At 43.1% G+C, this 11,490-nt stretch overlaps 1 protein-coding gene across 1 annotated transcript; it reads left to right on the forward strand.

The window, feature by feature from the left end:
- The first annotated feature begins 6,680 nt into the window (after nt 1-6,680).
- LOC149453244 (uncharacterized) lies at nt 6,681-11,225 on the forward strand. The gene is given in 6 exon segments (XM_089688365.1): nt 6,681-6,782; nt 7,456-7,579; nt 7,694-7,791; nt 7,894-8,035; nt 9,350-10,995; nt 10,998-11,225. Coding segments are annotated over 5 exon segments (2,034 nt in total). The 5' UTR covers nt 6,681-6,782; nt 7,456-7,494; the 3' UTR covers nt 11,061-11,225.
- Nucleotides 11,226-11,490: the final 265 nt, after the last annotated feature.

Raw genomic sequence — 11,490 nt, forward strand, 5'->3', positions numbered from 1 at the left:
GCAGGCACTTGCTGATTAGGGGTGACATTATGTATTGTTTTGTGATGATGTGATTGGCCCACAGCTATCACACGGTACCCGGCTAACTGTACCATGTGATTAGCTGTAGCTAATCACAGCATGTCAACAGTGAGTATGGTGTCATGAATGGAAAGCCATCATGACAGAGAAAACTATTGACTATATAGCACCAGTGATCATCACTGTTACCCCCAGAGTAGTACAGTACGGTGGTGACGCTGAACTACTCTGATGAAAGTGATGGAAAAATGGTAAAAAAAAAACAAAAACAAAAACGTTTAAATATTTGAATAAAAAATTATTATTATTGTTTTTTTTAATACATACTGTACCAATTGTACATACAAATATGGATGCGAACATCCATTTTGCTGTCATTTGTGTCATTCTCACTCCAAATCAGCTCCCCCCTCCCTTTCTGTTGAAGTGGTCCGTGTGTGCTGAGTGAACAGGGCACAACTGGATATCCTTCATGGTTGTAAACCCAATTAGCTGATGCCATGGGGTCTGGCAGACTCTTGCTCTGAAACTGATCTTAACGCTATAAACCCGTCAGTCACTGGACTTCAAAAGCATTCCGAAATAGCAGTAAAACCTGCATCCCAATACAATTTCATAATTTCTCATAGGAAATACATACAATAAAACAAGACATATATTCAGAGAGGTCATTTTAATACAAGTCACCTGATGCCTTACACCCCTAGATTACGTCTGCCCAAGAGCAGAAAGCGATATCTCCTTAACCGTCACAAGCAGATATGTCATATGTGATGTCTGGACGTTCAGAATATCGTTCTTCATATTATCCTGCCAGTGGATAGGATGCTACATGTACCTATGGAAGGTTATTGACCCTGGTATAAACTCGGGAGGGATTTCGGTCCTAGCTTGGGTCTCCGCCTAAATCCCCCTCCCCAAATGAGGCAATTGGCCCTTGGCTTCAAAGACACCCCCTGCTGGGGAACTACAAAAGAGGCTGTCAGGCCTGGAGAAGTAAGTTGAGAGATTCTCCCTTTTTAACATTAGGAACCAACTTGGGAGAACGGTGCCCTTTTGTTCAGGACACTTGATCTGCTTAAACCAAGGACTCTGGAAAGTATTCTACTTCTCTAAACTTCTTTCTGTTATCTCTCTGTTGTGTTATTGCTCTCTGTATTTATATATATATATTGGCTACATCTTTTTCTGTAAATATTTTTATTGCACCATTTTGACCCTTTTTAGTAATAAATCTTACTTTCTGAAAGTATTGAACTGTTTCTAAAGTTCTTTAATGCAAACTAAGAACCCCTGTCTCTGAAGAGCGCTACTGTGTGTTTTTAAAATTCTGCATACATCTGTCTGCGGTGGTAGTATGTATTACAGACGCTTATTCAAACATCATAGTGTTACTGCTAAGATTGGCGAGTTTCCTCCTTCTCTGTACAAAAAGGCGGTGGTGGCAGTGTGAAGGGTTAATTGCGTAATTAACCTGACCCAGTAACAATCACTCTCAGGCTGCGGCGCATAGGTTGTGGTCCAGTGAGCTGGAAAATCTTTGTGCAGGGTGCAGCTGAGAGTGGCATTGTTACGCACGTGACAGCGCGGTTTTAGATTGGCTAGTCCGTCGGTCACAAGTTAGTGAGAAGGACTGGGGGTCTGACACACATACTGTCACCGGTCACTATCCCTGATCACTGCCACACAAACATAAAATAAACCCCCACATTGAATTTATTGTTACCCCCAGAGTAGTACAGTACGGTGGTGACGCTAACCTACAATGATGAAAGTAAGTGAGAAATGGTAAAAACAAAACAAAAAAACAAAAAACATTTAAATAATTGAATAAAAAATTATTTTTTTTTTAATAAATACTGTCACCGGTCAGTATCCCTGATCACTGCCACACAAAAATTGTAACAAAAACCCCCACATTCAATTTATTTTTTCATTTTTCAAAAAATTATATTACAGCTTCAAAAACTCACCATGCCTCTTACTAAACACCTCGGACTGTCTACTTTCCAAAATAGGGGTCATTTGGAGGGTATTTGTCCCGTCCTGACATTTGGGGGGGTATTGGCAGTTCCCAATCGCCAGTGCTGGATAGCGAAAAAAAAAATGCCCTGGTCATGAAGAGGGTAAAACCCTCTGGGGGTCAAGTGTTTAAATGGGTAGAGGGGCTGGACAGTTAAAAAAAAAAGCCTACACTACCAGGGTGCTGGAAAAACAACCCAAGATTGGAGGCTTTATCCCCACCATGTCTCTACAAAGCATCTGAGCTCCTGAAACCAGAGACCAGGACTTGCCAATCCTGGAGAAAGCTGGAAATATAGTTTCCTCTGCGTTAATTAGGCATCCTGAAGCTCCTCAGTTGACATTGGTGAGAACCTTGGGTGATACCAAATCCTTTTCACACTGTGGGAAGGCTAGAATGTCACATATCCTTCCCCTCTGTTTTGACCCAAAAAGGTGAGACACATATTATTATTATACAGGATTTATATAGCGCCAACAGTCTGCGCAGCGCTGTACAAAATGAAGGTAGACATTACAGTTACAATACAATTTGGTACAAGAGGAAACAGAGGGCCCTGATCCTGGGAGCTTACTATCTAGGAGGAAGGGTTGAGTGATACAAAAGGTAATAGCTGTTGGGGGATGAGCTGATGGAGGAAATAAATGGTGGTTTACTAGGTAGAAGCAGGATAGACTTCTTTAAACAGAAAGGTTTTCAGGGATCGTCTAAAGGTGGATAGATTAGGAGACAGTCCGACAGATTGGGGTAGAGAATTCCATAGGATGGGAGAAGCTCGGGAGAGGTCCTGGAGGCGAGCATGGGGGGAGGTGACACGTGAACTAGAGAACAGAAGGTCTTGGGAGGATCGAAGAGAGCGGTTTGGTTGATATTTGGACACCAGGTTGGTGATGTAGCCGGGGGCCGAGTTGTGGATGGGTTTGTAAGTTGTTGTTAGTATTTTGAATTTTTTTCGTTGAGCAAGTGGAAGCCAGTGGAGGGATTGGCAGAGAGGGGTGGAGGACACTGAGTGGAGGCCAGTGGAGGGATTGGCAGAGAGGGGTGGAGGACACTGAGTGGAAGTCAGTGGAGGGATTGGCAGAGAGGGGTAGCAGACACTGAACAGTTGGTAAGGTGGATTAGCCTGGCAGCAGTATTCATGATGGACTGGAGGGGGGATAGCCTATGTAAAAGTAAGCCAATGAGGAGGGAGTTGCAGTAGTCAAGTCGAGAGATTACCAGGGAGTGAATTAGGAGCTTTGTGGTATCATTGATTAAAAAGGGGCGTATTCTGGAGATGTTGCGGAGGTTGAGGCGGCATGATTTGGACAGGGATTGGATGTGGGCCTGAAAGGATAGTTCAGAATCCAGGGTTACACCTAGCACCTTGGCATGCAGGGATGGGTTGATAGCAGTGCTAACGATCTTGGCTGAGAAATAAGGAGAAGAGGCACGTGGGGGAGGACATATTATGAGCTCAGTTTTGGATAGATTGAGTTTTAGGAAGTGGTGTGACATCCAGTCTGATATGTCTGTTAATAAATCGGTGATACGAGTGGAAACGGATGAGATGAGCTGAGGAGTAGAGAGATAGATTTGTGTGTCATCAGCATAGAAATGTTGGAAACCATGAGAAGCTCTCAGCTGACCCAAGGAAGAAGTGTAGATGGAGAAGAGAAGAGGTCCAAGGACAGAACCTTGGGGGACCACGACAATAAAAGGAGTAGGAGAGGAGGAGGTAGAGTTGTAAGTGACACTGAAGGTGCGGTGAGATAGGTAAGATTCAAACCAACGGAGAGTATAGTCATGGAGACCAAGTAAATAGAGTTTTTTGAGGAGGAGGGAGTGGTCAACTGTATCAAAGGCAGCGGAGAGGTCCAAGAGCAACAGTACGAAATAGTGACCATTTGTTTGATCGGTTAGTAAGTCGTTTGTGAGTTTTAGGAGAGCAGTTTCTGTGGAGTATTGTGGGTGAAATCCAGACTGAAGGTTATCGAGAAGGTTATTTTCAATAAGGTGGCAGCTCAGCCGGTTGTAGACTAGACGTTCAAGGAGTTTGGAGGCAAAAGGGAGTAAGGAGATAGGTCTTAGGTTGCCAAGATTGGCGGGGTCCAGTGAGGCTTTTTTAAGTATGGGGGGGACTATGTTTTAGAGAGTTGGGGAAGATGCCAGTAGAAAAGGATAGATTGAAGATATGAGTTAAAGAATGAAGGATAGAGCCAGAGGGTGACCGTAGTATTTGTGAGGTAAATAAACCGGTACCCCTTGCTTCTGTGGCAGCTCTCCTCTGCATCGGCACATTCTTGGCTGTCATTACTCTTGCCAATCATTTTAGAGGGGAACTCTTTTCACATTTTTCTGAGTGCACTTCCTGCAATGCCTTATTATTCTTGGGGCCACACTAGCCATTTTTTGAAAATTATGTAATGGCTTCCATTTGGAACTGCTTAATAAAGTGTGTGATCTCATCTTCTCTTGCTTCATCATTTCCCTTTCACGCTCAATTTTTTGTTCAGTTTCACCATTAACATTCTCGTATAACTGCAGAAACATTGCAGACTCTTTCCATTCAGATGTCTTAGTGTCGCGGTCAGGCTCGGAGACCAGTTGCTGTAGAAATACTACCACAGACCAGCAGGATAAGTATCAAGCAGGTTATCCTGGAGGATGACGCGGGTTCCCCCGAGGTTCAGGGTCTAAGTAGTAACCGGTATTCACCAGAGCTGATTTGCTGCATGTTGGCACCAGAACGTGGTCCACCAGGAGGCGAGTAAGTATTGGTCCAGTAGCAGATATAATAGGTAGGGATCAGGAAGGAGCATAATTGAGGAGCAAGCCAAAAGGTGGTAATGAGTGGTAGTGAAGATACAGACAGCAGCAGGAGTGACAAGAGCGAGGTATTGGCTGGAGAGAGCACAATAATCTGGCAAACAGGAAGTGAAAAAGGTATGGCTTAAATAGGAAGTTCATTTCTCTCTCCGTGAATCTATGGCTCTCCAATAAACACAGGAACATTTCCTTCTCCATGAACCTATGGCTCTCCATTAAACACAGGAACATTTCCTTCTCCGTGAACCTATGGCTCTCCATTAAACAAAGGAACATTTCCTTCTCCGTGAACCTATGGTTCTCCATTAAACACAGGAACATCTTCTTCTCCGTGAACCTATGGCTCTCCAATAAACACGGGAACATTTCCTTCTCCGTGAACCTATGGCTCTCCATTAAACACAGGAACATTTCCTTCTCCGTGAACCTATGGCTCTCCATTAAACAAAGGAACATTTCCTTCTCCGTGAACCTATGGTTCTCCATTAAACATGGGAACATTTCCTTCTCTGTGACCCTTTGGCTCTGTATTAAATATGGAAACATTTCCTTCTCCGTGAGCCCATGGCTCTCCATTAAACACAGGAACATTTCCTTCTCTCTGAGCCTAAGGCTCTCCATTAAACACGGCAACATTTCCTTCTCTGTGAACCTATGGCTCTCCAATAAACACAGTAACATTTCCTTCTGCGTGAACCTATGGCTCTCCATTAAACAGAGGAAAATTTCCTTCTCTGTGAGCCTAAGGCTCTCCATTAAACACAGGAACATTTCCTTCTCTGTGAGCCTTTGGCTCTCCATTAAACACAGGAACATTTCCTTCTCCATGAACCTATAGCTCTCCATTAAACATGGGAACATTTCCATCTCCTTGAACCCATGGCTCTCCATTAAACATGGGAACATTTCCTTCTCCGTGAGCCTTTGGCTCTCCATTAAACACAGGGACATTTCCTTCTCCATGAACCTATGGCTCTCCATTAAACATGGTAACATTTCCTTTTCTGTGAGCCTATGGCTCTCCATTAAAAACGGGAACATTTCCTTCTCTGTGAGCCCATGGCTCTTCATTAAAAACGGGAACATTTCCTTCTCCATGAATCTATGGCTCTCTGTTAAACACAGGAACATTTCCTTCTGTGTGAGCCTATTGCTCTCCATTAAACATGGCAAAATTTCCTTCTCCATGAGCCCATGGCTCTCCAATAAACATGGGAACATTTCCTTTCCCGTGAGCCTTTGGCTCTCCATTAAACACGGGAACAGTTCCTTCTCCATGAACCTATGGCTCTCCATTAAACACAGGAACATTTCCTTCTCCATGAGCCTATGGCTCTCCATTAAACACAGGAACATTTCCTTCTCTGTGATCCTATGGTTCTCCATTAAACATGGGAACATTTCCTTCTTCGTGAACCCATGACTCTCCATTAAACACAGGAACATTTCCTTCTCTGTGAGTCTATGGCTCTCCATTAAACACAGGAACATTTTCATCAATCTTTTCATTATATGGCAGATTTTCTTAACTGCATTCTTAATACTCTTTTCAGAAAAACTCTTCCCTTCTGTTCTAGTGACTCGTGGCAGGAAGATGAACACACACACCTTTAATGAGGGTCACATCTTCACTGCAGCTTCTGTACTCTATTCAGTTGCTATGGAAATGACGCTCTCCCAGCTGAACCTGGCTGGCTCTTATTTGAGATATAATCCACATGTGTAATCATGGATGGAACGTGAAGGAATGGGGAAAATGATGAAACATAACGTAGACTGTAGTAGTTGTATTCAACACAAGGTGGCAATCTCATGTGAGACACACAGACAGGAAGCAAAGTAGGGTACAGACGGGAAGTGGTTTTGCAGCATAAAAAGGGCGATAGATGGAAGTAGAGAGGAGACATTGCTGGAACTGGCAGCAGAGGAGGTAATAAGATCTGATTTTCTATTTACACCCAGTAACCCCCCCCCCCGTCATGTCTGTCCTCTTCCTCCATCGTCACGCGCGTCCTCTTCCTCCATCATCACATCCATCCTCTTCTTCCATCGTCATGTCCCGTCCTCTTCCTCCATTTCACTATAGAGTTCCCACCTTATCCTTTAAAACCGAACATATATTAATTACACAGGTTCTGTGGCTGCTTAGGGTGGTAAGTACACTCTGTGCCCTATCTGCATTCAGTTAGCCTCAGAACCCAACATGTGACATCTGCTTTGGTTTATTATATTGATACATTTCACATATATAGATCCATTTATCCAACCGTCCATCCAGAGCCTCTGGTTTATAGACCGGATACGTCCTAAATATAGAACCATTTATCCAACCGTCCTTCCAGAGCCTCTGGTTTATAGACCAGATACGTCCTAAATATAGAGCCATTTATCCAACCGTCCATCCAGAGCCTCTGGTTTATAGACCGGATACGTCCTAAATATAGAACCGTTTATCCAACCGTCCATCCAGAGCAGCTAGAAGTCACCCAGAAGATCATTGATCTGCTGACAGGAGAGGTGAGCAGTGCCGGGAATTCTGGGACATTCTCCAGTAAAAGACAAGGGATGTGTCTGGATGGTGACTGTATCATTGTGTGTGTCAGGTTCCTATAAGGTGTCAGGATGTCACTGTCTATTTCTCCATGGAAGAGTGGGAGTATTTAGAAGGACACAAGGATCTCTACAAGGACGTCATAATGGACAATCAGCCGCCCCTCGCATCCCCGGGTAAGAGGTGACTTTATTGTAAAGGAGAGAGCAGTACGGGGGGTCCACCTAGATCCCCCATCATCTGATAAACACATAGAAACAATGGATTCAGTCAGTGTGTGTTTCCTACAGATGGATCCAGTCATGGGAACCCACCAGAGAGTTGTCCCCATCCTCTGTATTCCCGGGATTCCACACAAGAAGGTCACACCATCCTTCACCATCATCAGGTAGGAGGGATTGAGCATGTAGACCTAAAATGTATTCTAAGCTATGAAATTATTTTCTGTTGTTCCTTTTTATAAATGTATTCTATTTTTGGTTTGGTTTAGTGTGAAGAACTGAACAACATCAAAGTGGAGGTTAAAGAGGAAGAAGAAGAGATGTTGGTGAGTGGAGATCAGCAGACTATGGAAGAGGGGGAGATGATTATGGATATTAAACCGGAGGAATCTTCTCTACATATGGACACAAGTAAGTCATAAATACTAAATACAGAAACCGTTCACATTTTAATTTTACATCTCTGAATATAAAACATGTATTTACATTGTTATATGGAGTGAAATATACCATATCTCCATTGAAGTAAAAAAAAAATAATCCAGTTGATTCAGAGGAGGGCAGAAAAGATAAATAAAATGTGTCCATAACTCATTAGTTAAAAGAATTCCTTCTTTATCCCAAAACACAGATAATTCCCCCAGATCAACATTCTACAATTATTCTCATTACAAATATTAGAAGCTCTTTCAGTCAGCTAGAACAAGTTCCAGTGGAAGACTATTTCTCATTTTTAAAGCTGGTGTAGCAAAGAACCCTTCCACATGATCTAGGAAATCTCCAGTCTTTGCCACATGAATGTGATTATGTATTTTTCAAACTACCCAGTGTTCCCAATATAGTGTACACCATCTCCATTCCTCAGTATACCGTCATGTTCCCAACAAATGAGGAGGAGATACTGGACACCATATGAAAGGTCCATCTCCATTCCTCAATATAATGTCATGTTCCCCACAAATGAGGAGGAGATACTGGACACCATATGAAAGGTCCATCTCCATTCCTCAATATAACATCATGTTCCCAACAAATGAGGAGGAGATACTGGACACCATATGAAAGGTCCATCTCCGTTCCTCAATGTAACGTCATCTTCCCAATAAATGAAGAGGACATCTTTACACTATGTGAAGGGTGCAAAAGCTGCACATGACTCTTGTACTTATTGTCCAAAATGTCAGCCATAGGTGGAATGTTCCTTACCTTGATGGGTCCTCGGGCCATCAAACTGATGTTTGTTGGTTAAACGGTTTTGGGGTTTTTTTCACATTTTCTTTTCACCCTTGTAGTATGTTTTCTGTCTCTGAACATCTACTGTAGAACATGCACGGTGTCTGAAGCATTACATATACTAAATATTATATGCATACCTTTATGGATGTCAGAAGTCACACCAGAGGCTCTGTATAGATTGTCAGTTTACCGCGACTGTACACCGTACTAATGGTATATCTCTGGTCATCTGTATGGTGTCATGTCTTTAAGAATAGGTGGAGGAAAGTCCCGTTCTTCACCATGGCCTTGTCACCAAATACTGTTGCTTAGTGTGTTTTGGGTGTTTTGTATCATTGATCTGGTTTGTATTTGTAGTTTTCTGGTATAATTGTTCCCAACTCAATGTCAGAGCTCTGGGAACATTTTGAAAGCTATACATAGATCTCTGACTTTTGAATACAAGATGTGTGAGAACAGATCTGACGTATATTAAATATTGCTTTCCAGCAGGTGGACAGTGTTCTCGGAATATAAATACATTGGAGGGACATCTTATTATATCTCCAGATTGTAAGGCAGAAGATACTGACATTCCACAGTATTCTCCAAAAGTGAATTCCTATTGGTCAGTTAGATCAATGGATCCTTCTAATCCTGAGGAACCTTCTGATGAATCCCATACTATGACTTCAGATGTCCATCTAAGATCAATGGATCCTTCTAATCTCGAGGAACCTTCTGATAGATCCCATACTATGACTTCAGATGTCCATCTAAGATCAATGGATCCTTCTACTCCTGAGGAACCTTCAAATAGATCCCATACTATGACTTCAGATCTCCATCTAAGGTCAATGGAGCCTTCTAAACCTGAGGAATCTTCTGATAGATCCCATACTATTAATCCAGATCCAAGTTCTCACAGTGTTGGCAGATCAACAGATCCATCCAAGCCCCAGAAATTTTCTTTAAGCCATAAGAGGGTTTACACAGGAGAGAGTTCATTTTCATGTTCAGAATGCGGGAAATGTTTCCCTGAAAACAAAAAGCTTCTTAGACATCAGAGAATTCACAACTCTGAACGTTCGTATTTATGCTCAGAGTGTGGGAAATGTTTCACTTCCAATGCGGTACTTATTGTACACCAGAGAATTCACACGGGTGAGCGTCCTTTCCCTTGCTCGAAGTGCGGCAAATGTTTCATTCAAAAAGAAAAACTTATTATACATCAGAGAACTCACACGGGTGAGCGTCCGTTTTCCTGTTCAGAGTGTGGGAAATGTTTTGCCGAGAAAGGAGTCCTTGTTAAACACCAGAGAACTCACACGGGTGAACGTCCTTATTCATGTTCAGAGTGCGGGAAATCCTTCACTTGTAAAGGAGACCTTGTAAGACACCAGACAATTCACACAGGTAATTGCCCTTTTTCTTGTTTAGAGTGCGGGAAAAGATTTGCTAGGGAAAGAGATCTCCTGATACACCAGAGAATTCACACGGGTGAGCGTCCTTACTCATGTTCAGAGTGTGGGAAATCTTTTGCTCAAGAAAGTGTACTTGTTGAGCACCAGCGGATTCACACTGGTCAGCGTCCTCATCTATGTTCAGAGTGCGGGAAATCCTTCATTGGTAAAAGAGAGCTTGTTAAACACCAGAGAATTCACACAGGTGAACGTCCTTATCCATGTTCAGAGTGCGGGAAATCTTTCATTGGGAAAAAAGAACTTCTTCGACACCAGAAAATTCACACAGGTGAGCGCCCTTATCCATGTTCAGAGTGCGGGAAATCTTTCACTGGGAAAGGAGTACTTGTTCAACACCAGAGGATTCACACAGGTGAACGTCCTTATCCGTGTTCAGAGTGCGGGAAATCTTTCATTGGGAAAAAGGAATGTCTTAGACATCAGAGAAGGCACACAGGTGAGCGCCCGTATTCATGTTCCGAGTGCGGGAAATCTTTCTCCCAGAAAATAATGCTTGTAACACACCGGAGAACTCACACGGGTGAGCGACCTTATTCGTGCCCGGAGTGCGGGAAATGTTTCACCACAAAAGGAGTACTTGTTAAACACCAGAGAGTTCACACAGGCGAGCGTCTTTATTCATGTTCAGAGTGCGGGGAATCTTTCACCCAGCAAGGAAACCTTCTTAGACACCGGAGAAGACACACCACGGGGCGTCCTCGCTGAGTTCAGAGTGCGGGAAATTTTTAAAAATCTGAGGCGTCAGAGAAAAGCTGATTCTTTTGACAAATGTACGATGGATTGGACAGGTGGAACGGCCGAGTCCAGAGAACATCTGCAGGATAAAAAATTGTTTTTTTTTTGTTTTTTTTAAAAAGAGTACATCCTGGCAAAAGTGATATTTCAATAAACGGTAGACTTTGGTGGTCCGAGTCTTCCCTTGCCTCCTTCTTCAATTTCTTGGAGACTCGGATACTGGGACAGAAAAAGGGAGCAAATGTTACCCCACGAGCCTCAGGTTCTCCTACGGAGGGGATCAGAAAGCTGGCAATGTATTGTCGGCTGTAAAGAAGACAAGAAGAGGGCGCCATCTAAGTGTAGTCATAACCCCTTGCTTACCTCTCACAGTAATTATACTGCGAGCAGCCGGTGCGGGCTCGGCGCCGTACATGTATGTTGCTGGCTTGC

Source organism: Staurois parvus, unplaced genomic scaffold, assembly GCF_062004578.1.
Source record: "Staurois parvus isolate SC_StPar_1 unplaced genomic scaffold, SC_StPar_1.0 ptg000449l, whole genome shotgun sequence".
Taxonomy (NCBI): domain Eukaryota; kingdom Metazoa; phylum Chordata; class Amphibia; order Anura; family Ranidae; genus Staurois; species Staurois parvus.